General features: G+C 43.1%; 1 protein-coding gene across 1 annotated transcript in view; it reads right to left on the minus strand.

The window, feature by feature from the left end:
- Window positions 1-12,969, minus strand: part of UBXN7 (UBX domain protein 7) — a gene marked incomplete at its 5' end in the record, with an annotated part of 56,997 nt that extends 44,028 nt beyond the window's left edge. Inside the window, one exon of the mRNA XM_080919322.1 lies at window positions 12,894-12,969. Coding sequence (XP_080775448.1) covers window positions 12,894-12,969 — 76 coding nt within the window. The remainder of the gene's footprint in view (window positions 1-12,893) is intronic.
- Between the last annotated feature and the right edge of the window lie 393 nt (window positions 12,970-13,362).

The raw sequence follows: 13,362 nt of genomic DNA on the forward strand, positions 1-13,362 counted from the left end.
TAATCCTCAGGGTCAAGGCATCATTGAACGTGCTCATCGCACCCTAAAGGTTTATTTAAACAAACAAAAAGGGGGAATTGAAGAGGTGCCCCCCACACCCAAAATGGCCATTTCTACTATACTTCTTACCTTAAATTTTTAAAATTTGGATGCTCATGGCCATTCAGCTGCTGAGCGCCATGGACAATGGCCTGTGCCACCTAAAGAGTTAGTAAAATGGAAAGATGTCCTCACTGATAATTGGAAAGGCCCAATCCTATCTTAATACGATCCAGGGGAACTATTTGTGTTTTTCCACAGGAAGAAAAAAAGCCCGATTTGGATCCCAGAATGTTTAACACGTCGAGTGCTACCCGGTGTTTCCAAAACCAATTCCAGTGGAACATGATGCTACAGTCTTCCCTAAGTTTTTCACCACCGATATCAACTTGGGTGGGGGTGGGACTCTTTGGAGCAATCCTTTGCTGCGGACTTGCGTTGCTTCTCTGGCTGGTTTGTAAGCTCAAGGCCCAAACAAAAAGAGACAAGGTGGTTATTGCCCAAGCGCTTGTCACTCTAGAACATAGAGCATCAGCTGATATCTGGTTGTCTATGCTTAAGCAGTAGGTCGCCGGCCAGACAGCTCTTGCACTCCTAGAACTTCGGTTCATTGCACAGGATTAGAGTGTCTGGTTTAAGCAGCCCATGAGGGATGCCGAGCAAAGCATCGCACTGAGAGCCCCTTGTCGCGGGGTATCTCTGGGAGGTATGTCATTTTGCATGAAGGTTGCCTGCCCCAGTGTCCCTCCCTCAGAAAAATGGCAGAGTGACAGATCAAGAGTACTACGGGCTACAAAAAGTCTAGCGGTTACTCCTGTACATGGTCTTTATACACCTTAATGAGGATTTGACTTCTATCTCCGCCCTCCTAATATGGGTGTCCTACTTTGCTTAAAGAATAAAAGATAGGGGGAGATGTGGGGTGCTGCCTGTACAGTCTCCATTACAAGATGGCGCTGACATCCAGCTGGAGTTAGCAGTAAACAAGTCATGTGCGCACGCGCTGGGTAACTTTCCACTCCTTGAGCTCTGCCTCTCCCGTGGCGTCATAGGGCCTAATGAGTTTCAACCAATCAGGGGCTCCACGTCCAAGGCGAGGACAGATTCCTATATAAGGGGATGGGCTAGATAGTTTGGGGTGATGACAGCACTGCTCCTGATGCTTTGGAACCAGAGAGTCAGAAGAGAGGCGAGATGGGCGATTCTGTCGGTGTTTCCAAAACCGATGCCCTTTTGCCTTAATGCAAAACTATTTTCTTGTTTGTTTGACACCATTAAAACCTTTGATGTACCGTACTTGCCCTTAAACACGGAGATAGCAGGGTTTGGGGATTATAGAACTCTTGCTTTATCAAGTAATTTTTGGCATGCTTTTGTGCAGAGAGACTGTGTTTCTGCTCTGGATGGTGTGCTAACTCCGTACTCAACAATAACATGACAAAGTGGTCATAGCACAAGCTCTTGCTGCACTCGAAATGAGCACCTCTCCCTCTGTTTGGCTTAGTATGCTTAAGAAAAATGTTGGGTCTGTGTGTGGATAGCCCCTGCACCCTGAGCCTTTGAGGCATTGCACCAGGATCGGGTGTCCTACACATAGGCAGCCTTTGCACCCTGCAGGGCTTGTTCCCATTGCACGCAGGAAGGTGCCTTACCCAAAAATTATTACTGATCATGGTCTTGAACCCTAAAGGTCCAACAAGAGCCTGATGGTTGATCGGCCATGTTTTTATTTAAGAAAGTAGGGGGAGATGTAGGGAGCCGTTTGTGCCGCACTCAAACATGGTGCCAGCTTCCCGCCAAGAACTCAGCAAACAGAGCTGTTGCCCAGCCAAGAGACTTAATGCGCATGCGCCACATACGTCATAGCCCGCTCTCCGGGCATACTATTGAGTTACTGGAGGGCGCACCAATCAGGTAGCGACACGAGTCTCCTGGGCATATATAAGCAATGCTTTTTCTCTCCCAAGTGGAGAAGTCCCCTGCTCAAGGAGGAGGATACCCTGCTCAGAGTATTGTACAATAAAGGTTGTTCACAGAAGAATCCTGTTGTTGCACGCCTATTCCTGCCGGCGGGACATGGGGCACGCTACAGCATACCATGTGTGTTCTTTTGTGACTGGGTTACCTCACTCAGGATGATATTCTCTAGTTCCAACCATTCATCTAGTTCTTAAAAAGAGAAAAAGAAAATGTACATGAGGGGATTGATTTGTGTCAGAGTATAGTCTAGCATGTATGGAGCCCTACATTTGATCTCTAGAACAGAAAGGACAGGAGGGAACCAGAAAAACCAAAGGTTTCTCCTGCCCTTACCTCCCAGCACTGACACTGCATGCTGAGTATGCTACATTACACTTGGCTTTTTGTTGTTTGTTTGTTCCCAGGACAGGATTTTTTCCATGTAGTTACTCTGAACTGAAACTCACTCTGAACACCACAGGATCAGTTATGAACTACCATAACCAACAAACACATGGAAGGCCATTTTTGATAAGAGGTAGTAGTAGATGACTGTCATTTATTGGAGAGAAGCTGGTCTGTAATGACAGACTAAAAAACCGCCCCCCAAATCATCATGTATACCTTCATTTTCTATAAAAAATAAAAGGGTGTTAAACCATTTTAAATTACTGAAATCTGCAATAGGTTGTTACTCAAGTCTTTAGTAAGACTTCTGTAGGTTCAACAGTTCCATGCCCCTAGAAATTCATACCTCAAATCCTAACAGAAGTCTCCTTCCCAAATAATGGGAGGGAATAGGGGTTAATTCAAAAGGGACAGGAAGAGGGGTGTGTGTGTGTGTGTGTATGTGTGTGTGTGCATTTTTCAGTTTTAAGCCCCATTACTATTTTTGGTGGAGCAGCTGTAAAAATTAAGACTCTTATTGTTACAAGAAAATATCATACTTCCAAATGAGGCTAATAAAATAAACTTGAGAATTTTAAAACGTCTATAAACTTGTTTAGCATTTGTCTGAGAGCCTAGTAGTATAAACAGCAGCAGAATACCTTACTCTCACCCAGGGATCTATAATCTAGGGTATAAATTACACCCTACAGCTTGTAAACATGTATGACATTTCCTTCTTCCAATATTTTAAGATTGCTAATAGTGAAACAGGGTATTGCTTAACACACAATTTATGAGAAATGATTTCCTTGACAATTGCTGTCTCTTAGTTTCTCCCCTTCTCCATCAACTCGGAAACAACTCCCTACCTGTACAGTAGTTCATGTCCCCACCACAGCTGGCAGAATCAAGGACTATTCCAAATGTATAAATAGTCCTTATGACAATTTGCTGTACTACTTTTGGTGTCACTACAAGAACTTAACTGTCATCAAGGAACCAAAGTGTAACAATATTAAAGAAGAAAATTGTGGGACATGGTGGTTCACATCTCAAGAGGCAAAGGAAAAAGAGAATCTGAGAGCAGCCTGGGATATACAATGAGACTTGTCTTAAACAAATCCAAAAAACATAAAGAAAAGGTTACCGTTTTGTTTTGTTTTGTTTGAGACACAGTTTCTCTGTGTAGTCCTTCCTGGTTGTCTTGGAACACTCTATAGACCAGGTCGGCTTTAAGCTCCCTGCTTCTGTCTCCTTGCTAGGATTAAAGGTATGCAACACCACCTGGCTACAGAGGTTAATTTTTGGTTTCAAGTTCACCCCAGCCAAGGCTAAAAAAATTTTAGAAAAGTAAGGTAAACCAGACTATTTACCAGTGAAAATGGGAGTGGGTAATGGTTGAGAAAAATTGAAATCTTAACAATTAAAATGTTAACCTCACCAGTCTTCAATTCTGGAGCTTTTCAACTTCAATACAAAGCTTTTGTTCATTTTTGTTGTTTTATTGTAAGACCAAGTCCCATTAATTATACAGTCCAGGCTAGCTTTTAATTCAGACTCCTGCTTTCTGGATTATGGATAATATCACCATGCCAGCTAAAACATTTTTTTAAATGTATATACCTGCTCTTTCCTCCATCTTGGTGCCTGTTGATGCCCTGCTAGGAACAGGATTTCTAAATGGAAAACTGTCTAAAAAAGTGAAGTCTTCGGAACCAAAGAGAACACAGAATTCTTCTTAAATTGAAGGCATTTTTGTCTGAGATGAAACTGTTCTATTTAGACAAGAGATATGCTCATATGTATAAAGCGAAAACAACAGTGAATTCTGGAGGCAAACCAAACGAAACCAGAGTAATCTGGGGAAAAGATAACTCAGGCCCATAAAACAGTGGCAGGTTCCTGCCAAATTCTGAACTAATCTTGCAAAAGCCACTGGACAAAGAATTTGTGTGATGCTCTAGCCCTCCCAGATTTATTTAAACTAATAAAAAGCAAATAAATAAAAGTGAATTTTTATTCTTGTTTGATTGTTTTTTTTTTAAGTTACATCAAACTACAATTAACAAGTATAGGGAAGGGAATGATTAAATCAAGCTAGAAAAAGCCAATCCGTCACTGTACCAAGGATCAACACTCCAATGACTACATGATAAATACCATGGAAACTTATATAAGAAGAGCACAAGCTCTGTTCCCAGTTCTGCCATTACCTTGACCACAGCTACCCAAAGTACAAACTTGCTGAGAGCCTTCGCTGCCTGACAAAGCAACACTGTCATTTGAATCTAACAAAAGTTGAAGCATGAAAGTTTTATGAATGGTAAATATTACTGTATATAAAAATGCCTGTAACAATCATGAGAGAAATGTAAATTAAATCCACAACTATATTAGACTTTACTACACACTCAAGAAAGGGCTTTAAAAGACAGTTTAAAATACCAAGTGCTCACAAGAATGAAAAGAAGGGGCTAGAGAGATGGCTCAGAGGTTAAGAGCACTGGCTATTCTTCCAGAGGATCCAGGTTCAATTCCAAGCACCTACATGGCACTCATAAAAATGCAGTGAACTGAACTGCTCAGGGGAATGCAAAATGGCATAGCAGGTTTTGGGAAACAAGTTGGCAGCATTTTATATTTATGCATGTATATGGTCCAATAAGTAAGCCTGTAATAATTTGTAAAGGTTGTGATGGTTGATCTTCATTGCTAATTTAGCTAGATTCACAATCACCTAGGGGACACACCTCTAGGTATCTTTGATAGCATTTCAAGAGCGGCTGATCTGAAGACAGAAGATGCACCCTAGTACCATGTCATGGGCTGGGGTCCTAGACTAAATTTAAAAAACAAGAGTACCTAGGACTCATCTCTGATGTAGACTCCCGTCACCATGCCATCCCTCAGGCTAAGAGGCTAAGGCAGGAAGATTCTAAGTTTGAAGCCAGTCTCAACTACATAGAAAGTTTAAGGTCAGCCTGTGCAAAATAATAAAATCATCTTAAAACTGTTCTAGACATATATAATCCAAGTCAATGTACGTCTTTGAATTAGTTTCTTGGTTATATAACCTAGAAAATGGGTCAAGATTTTCTAACATCTTCTAGACTCTTAAAACCACCACCACCACAACCACTACCTCCTCCTCCTCCTCCTAAGATTCCCCCTCTTTTCTAGTGAGTGAAAAAAAAAGAGGGATATGAACGCGTGTATTTGTTTGTGTGTGTGGAGGCCAAAGGTCAACTTTAGGCTTTGCTCTTCAGTGGGTATCTACTTTTTTTTTTTGTTTGTTTCTGAGACTGGGACTCTCACTGCATTCCTCAATTAGTTTAGGGCAGGGGAGTGGGGTAGGGTAGCAGCTGGTTGGCTAGTATGCTCTAGGGATCTTTCTGCCTGTCTCTGTCTCCCCAAACCTAGGATAACAAACATGCTGACATTTTTACCAACGTTCTTGGTTCTGAGGATGGAACTCATGCTTTGAAGCAAATGCTTTCACAAATGAGCTATCTCCCAACCTGTTTGTTCTGTCTGAGCCAGTTTCACGATTTGATCCTGGCTGACCTAGTACTAGGTACTGAACTCCGAGTAGCTAAAAACTAGCAGTAATTCTACTTCAGCCCTCCCCAATGCTGGTATTATAGGCATGCAGCCCATTTCAGGCACAATTCTTGTGAGTTTTGACTTCCTGCAGTACTTATCTGGTATCTGAGATACCACACTTATAAAGTCTAGTGTTGTTACTCTTCTGACTTTATTCCTGCATTTCTGGTTTTGAGCCTTCTCTACACTCACTTTGTAGTTTCCCCGGATGTTTTTGCTTCAGCTTTATGTCCTAGAACCTACATTTCCACATACTGCTCTATCCTTTAAAATGTCACCCTTATTTATTCATTTATACCCTTATCAGTCACTAATATGACAGATGTCCAAATCAGATCCTAAACTGCATTTGACGCCTCAAATTTCTTTTTTTCTTTTTTTCAAATCAGGGTTTCTCTGTGTAACCCTGGCTGTCCTGGAACTTGTTCTGTAGACCAGACTGTCCTCAAACTCAGAGATAGATCCACCTGCTTCTGCCTCCTGAGTACTAAAATTAAAGGCATGCATTACCACCACATCTTTTCTGTATCTTTTCAAGTTTACTTTTCTCTACTTCCTTACTGTAGAGTATATTTTGTATTAAAGCAACAGGTGTATGGCATATTTCTTCCTCACTATAGCTAAGCTCTTTCTTTTCTTTTCAAGATTTATTTATTTTATATATGTTAGTACACTTGCTTTCTTCAGACATACCAGAAAAGGGCATCGGATCCCATTACAGATGGTTGTGAGCCACCATGTGGTTGCTGAGAATTGAACTCATGACCTCTGCAAGAGCAGTCAGTGATCTTAACCATCTCTCCAGCCTCAAGAAGCTCTTTCTTTTAAAAGCTTCAAACACATAATAAAGACTCCCTAAAGGGACTTAAGGCTGTTTTAGCTACACTTACTGTCTTATTCATTTGGAATTCTCCTCAAATCCCTCTACCTACTGTCTCTTCTCTCATTGCATTGCTTACCCTCTCACCTCCAAGCCGCTACACATGTTCTTCCTGTCAGAAATGTTCTTCTAGGTTTCAAATAGAAAATTCTTATGTGAAGCCTCTGTATCTCTTGTGTTTTCACATTAGTCCTTTTGTTTGTTGGCTTCTTTTTTGTTTTTGAGACAAGGTGTCATCCTGTAACCCTGGCTGGCCTGGAACTCAGACCTGGTGCCTCAGCCTCCCAAGTGCCAGGATTAATGGCCTTGAACACCATGCTTAGCACCTGATTTTGTATGTGTGTCAAACTTCATTACCATTTTTGAACTAGTTATTGAAATTCCAGGGGTTTTCATTTAATATCTAGATCATAGCAACTTTTTCTTATACAATGCTCTCAAATACAGTTTAATATCAATCTAAAAACATACAAAAAATAGAGAAACTGGCCACAGTACCAGCTGACTATGCCATATATCTCACTACTTCAAAATATAGATGACATACTGTTGGCTGCCACTGATACAAACTGTTGTATGGAAGCAACCAAGGTCCTACATACCTTACAGGAATTAGGATACATGGTCTCAGCCAAGAGAACTTGACGTGTCCTTGAAGTGTCCCACTTGAGCTTTCAACTCAAGGAGGGTCAGCAAAATCTCTCTTAGGTCCATAAAAAAAAATCTTAAGTATGCTGCCACTTAAGACCCAGTACCAAGTACAAGTGAGAATTCTTAGGGTCAACTGGCTTCTACAGACCCTGGATATCAAGCTTTGCTGAAATGGCCAGGCTGCTCTACAAGGTGAACAGGGGTATCATTATATGAAGAGAGGAAAATGAGAGAGCCTTCAATGACTTAAAATCAGCACTAGTGTCTGCCCTGGCCTTGCCTGATCTGGCAAAGCCTTTCTACCTATTTGTGGAAAAGAATCAGGGCATTGCTAAGGCAATGCTGACCTAAAACCTGGGCCTCTGGTGATGACCAGTGGCCTGCCTGTCTAAACAACTAGATTTAGCGGCAGCAGGATGGCTTAACTGCTTGAGGCTCATAGTGGTCACTGTCCTGCTGACCAAGGATGCAGATAAACTAACCCTAAGGTAGCCTCTCACTATAACTACCCATCATGCCGTAGAGGGAGTCCTTAAAAGGCCCCTTGACCAATATATTTCAAGAGTGAGACTGACTCAGTATGAGTCCTAGTTGTTAAACCACCCCTAAATGTCCTTTGCTCCTAGCACCTCTCTGAACCCTGACATTCTGCTGCCTAACCTGGATCTGGAAAACCCACCACTGCATGTCTCTGGAAACCTTGCAACATGTGCATGGACCCTAGCCAGTCCTGACTGATCAACCATGGCTCAAAGCAAACCTCACCATGTACACAAGCACAACTATATGGAGGATGGCATCAAGTATGTAGAGGCAGCAATAATGGACCTGAACCCCACATTATGGGTGTCTCCCCTCCTGAGTGGGACCTAGGCCCAAAAGGCAGAACTGATTGTCCTCATTTGAGGCACTCAAACTGGCTAATGGCAAAGTGGTTAATATCTACACTGACAGTCAATATGCATTTGCCAGTGCACATGTTCACAGAGCAACATATCATGAAAGGGAACTGTTAACTGCTGAAGGAAAAAAACAATTAAAAATAAACAAGAAATCTTTTACCTCCTGGCTGCCCTCTGGCTACCAAAGAATTGGCCATCATACACTGTCCTGGACATCCAAAGTACAGGCCCTAGAGGAGTCAAACATACTCCAAAGGGAACAATCAGGCATGTTAAGTCTTGTCCAAAACCTATACCAAGGATGGATGGCAGCAAACAATGAATGGAAGATTCTACCAAGGGCAGCAGGCAAATCCCTGGCCAGACCACTTGGAAAACAACACCAGCATGCACCTGAACATAAACAAATAAGCAAATGGCTACAATGAGGTCAAAAAGGCGGCAGTTACCTAGGGCTTAACACCTCAGCCTCCAGTTTGCTTGTTTTTTATTTTTTATTTTTTTATTTTTAAAGTTTACTTCAGGCCTAGGTATGGCTTTAACCCTAGCACTATAAAGGTAGAGGCAAGTAGATCTTTGTAATTAATATCCAAGAACAGCCTGGTCTACATACTGTCCTGTTTCAGGACAGCAAAGCTAGATACAGAACCTTTCTCCTCAACCTACCAACCTACCCTCTCCAAAGTTGTATGTATGAGTGTTTTGGTTTTGCCTACATGTATGCCATATACCATGTTCTCGGAGGTCAGGAAAAGGTGTCAGATCCCCTGGGACTGGAGCTACAGATAGTCATAAGTGACCAGGTGGATGCTAGAAATAAAGCCCAGGACCCCTGGAACAGCAGCCAGTGCACTAAGGCACTAAGCCATTATTCAGCTCTCCTCTCCTTTTCACTATACAGCCCTGGCTCTTCTGAAACTCTCTGTAGACCAGAGTGGCCTCAAATTCAGAGACCTATTTGCCTCTACTTCCCAAGTGCTGGGTTAAAGGCATGCACCATCACCAACTGACTTGAACTTTCTTAAAGGCCTGTGACATGACACCCTGCAAGAGCACACTTTCTAATCTACATTAATCTTTATTTTTTGGTTGCTAGTTTATTTTTAACTATTTTTTGGTTTTTGGTTGATTGGTTTTAAGGATCTTATGCATCCCAGTCTGACCCTGAACTCACTACACAATGGAGGGCAGCCATGACCAAGTGCTGAGATTGGAAGTATATGCCACTGTGCATGGCTTTTTTTTTTAACCTGCTCTATAATGTCTTTTTATCTCTTGAATTATTCTGATTATACGTATAAATTTTGTATATGAGTAATTAGACACCAGTCCAGGGTTGTTGTTAATGGAATAATGTCAAGGCAAAACATAAAAAACAAAAACACCTTGCTCTCCCAGAATTGATCCAATACTACATTTTAAAAAATGTTTTGAGGATTAATTATGTCTGATCTCTGAAGCTAGGGTTGGACCTAGATAGTAGTTACAACATGGATATGACTATTTTTTAAAAGATTAAAAAAAATTTTTTAAAGATTTATTTATTTCATGTATGTGAGTACACTGTAGCTATCTTCAGACACACCAGAAGAGGGCATCAAATCCCATTACAGACAGTTGTGAGCCACCATGTGGTTGCTGGGATTTGAACTCGGGACCTCTGGAAGAGCAGTCAGTGCAACTGCTGAGCCATCTCTCCAGCCCTTAAAAGATTTTTTTAAATTATTTTTATTTTATGTACATTATTTGCCTGCATGTGTGAGGGAGTCAGATCCTCTTGTGGCAGACAGTGGTAAACTGCCATGTATATGCCGAGACTGAATCCTGTCCTCTAGAAAAGAAGCCAATGTTCTTAACCAGTCATTTCTCCAGCCCTTGCCACTAATACTTTTAAATGTGGTATAATTATAAAATATGAATAAAGGATATAACTCAATTGGTAGTGCTTGCCTGGCAAGCAAAAAGCTCAGGGTTCAAGTACCTTTGTGTTATAAATTGTATGTGGTAGTAAGACAACCATAATCCCAGCATCAAGTTAAAAACAGGGAGATCAGAAGTTCAAGCTAACCCTACCCTCAGCCCCCCACCCACTATATGGTGAATTCAAGAGTAGCGTATACTGTGCAAGACCGTGTAGTTCTCTCTGTTCAAGGCCAGCCTAATCTACAAAATGAGTTTTAGGCCAAGAGTCATCCAGTAAGACCATGTCTCAAAAACAGAAAGGAAGGAAGGGAGCGAAGCAGGTAGACAGGGATATTAATGCATAGCCTAGATGACAGCGTAGCTCAGAAGCAGAACCACATACAGCATTCACTCACTCACCAACGATTTCCCCAAAACCATTTGCAACTTTTGGGGGGCTTTGAGTACCAACTCAGTGGCAGAGTGGGTACTAAGCATATTCAAGGCCTTGATTTTAATCCCCAGTACTAAATAAATAAATGAAAAAATAAAGAAACAATCATCTAAGGAGCCACGTATGGTGGCTAGTACCTATACTAGTACACAGCAGGCAGAAGCTAAGGCAAGAGAATTCAGAGTCTGAAACCAGCCTGAACTATAAAGCCAAACCCTGCCCCACAAAACATCACTCTGAAGGATTTTTTCTTCTTCTGTACATTTACAGAAACCACTATCTACAGGGGACTTCAATCTGATACAGCAACACAGAGGCCTAAGCCAGAAACAAACTGTATGGACTAAACTGGCAAACAAACTGGTGTTAAATCTATTTCAGAGCATTTAGGGTTCTGTATATATATTTTGAAAATGTTGCATAAGAAATAATGTGAGGTTAAAACAACTGAGTTTCTAAATGATACCAATTCACAGATGAAAATAAAGTGATAGTAACTTGCTCAAAATTCCTTAGTGATACCTTAAATTAACTTTATAAAATCCAAAGATTTCTGTGTGACTCACTAGTCTTTTTTTTTTTTTTTTTTTACGCAAGCAATGTAGCAGTATTAACTTGTATACACAGAAATCTAATTTCTTTCCATAATGTTGGTTTGGAAAGGCACTGGAAAATCCACATGTTATGATGAATACAATGATTCCACCACAAAACTTAACAATATTCAGGCATCTTACTTTCACCTCAGTTTTATTAAAAATCTTGTTTTCCAGCTTTGAATATATTTCATGTGACAAGACAGAAAACAGTGCAACAGCCAATTATTGTTGCAGAGCAAAAAATAAAACTAGCTCCAATTATAAAACTGCAAATAGCATACATTGGTTAAAATACCATGTCTTAAGATTCTTACACGTCAGACTCAGGAACATAAACTGGAAACATTCTCCACATCTAACAAATTATTATCAAAGAAAGGATAGCCCTGTTGTGAGCGGGAACTAACTTCCTGACCTCTTTTCAAAATGACAAACTAGAAGAGCAAAATCACACGCAGGCACATGGAGTACTGTTCTCTCAAATCACTCCACAGAGAACTTCATCATTTGCTCCGCCCTCTAATAACTCATGCAAAAAAAGTTCAGCACCATCAGAGAGAAACAAGACATAGCGCATTTCACAGAATGGCTCAGAGCCTTTCTTCCCAGCAGTAAGAGAACCTGCGTCTGCCCTTCTCCAGGGTCCGAAGGGAAAGAAAAACCTAGGCCTAAGGTTTCGCAGATACTGACACCTAGAAACAGATTTCTCTGCAAGAAGTTTCTGCCGCCATCCCTATTTTATTAGCAAAGGCTCGGGCGCCATCGTCTCGATGTTTGATTTTATTATGAGGAGGTGGAAAAGGCCACCCAGGATTACTCTAGGCCTTCCCCCCCCCCCCATTAAGCTCAGGGGTTCCCCCTCATTCTTATCTGAAACCCTCCGTCCCTAAGGTACCCCTCCGCACCGCTTGTTCCCGGCGGCAAGTCCCCCGGGATGTGTAAAGGCGCCGTAGAACCCACCGGCCTCACCGTTAAATCGAGAGGGCCCTCACACGCCAGGGCCACCGCCAAGGCTCCGGGGGGCCCAGCGAGGGGAAGAGTAGGCCAGGGGCAGAGGGACGATGACCTGGCCGGGAAGAGAGGATGGCATGAGGGGACGCACTGCAACGCCTTGTCCACGGGCCGCACGATACCGAGAGAAGGTGGTGAAGGAGGAAGAGGGCGGTGGCTCGGGTGCGGCACCCTACTCCTCCGGCCCCCGGGTCCCCGGCCCCCGGTACCGCGGGCTCGGCCCATCCACTGATCTGGACTGGCTGGGGGCGTGGGGGCCTGTCTAGAAATGAGGGGAGACCGAATCGAGGGACTATGGGGTACGCGCCGGGTGGGGGTGGGGGAAGCCTGCCTCCCGCCTGAACCGCAGACCCCGGACGCCGTCGTCGTCTGTTCCTCAGGAGAGGGCAGGAGCTGAGGGGAGAGCCCGAGGGAGGAATGCACGAAGGTGAAGTGAAGCCCGGAGCAGCCCCGACAGCCTCCCCGTACCCCACTCTTCACCTTCCCGTAACCGCGTCTCTTACCGGTGATGGCGGTGAACTGCTGAATTAACCCCTTCAGCGCCGCCGCTGCTGCCGCGGAGCCCCCGTGGGCAGCCATCTTACCGCCGCCGCCGCCGCCGCGGAACAACAACACAGACACACACACAGGGCTCCCTCCCCCACGCCGTTGCGTGCTGTGCGCAGGCGCACCGGCAGGCCCGACGCTCCGCCCCCTCCCTTTCTGTGCACGTTTTGCGCAGGCGTACCCTCCGGGAGCCTCCGCGCGCGGGGCTGTGGTTTGAAGTCTGTGCCGCTACCTGGTAGCTATTTGAAACTTTTGGTGCCGGCTCTGAATTCCTAAGATATCCTAAATACCGCATTGGATCTCAGTATCCGAAAGAATCTTCTGAAATGAAATACCAAACCCTTCCTGAAACGCTCAGGGTTTCTCATAAAATAGGTGTTTAATTTGATTTTATGTGACTTTAGTGTGTTTCTTAAATTCTAAAGT

The sequence above is a fragment of the Micromys minutus genome (genome assembly GCF_963924665.1).
Source record: "Micromys minutus genome assembly, chromosome: 7".
Lineage (NCBI taxonomy): Eukaryota > Metazoa > Chordata > Mammalia > Rodentia > Muridae > Micromys > Micromys minutus.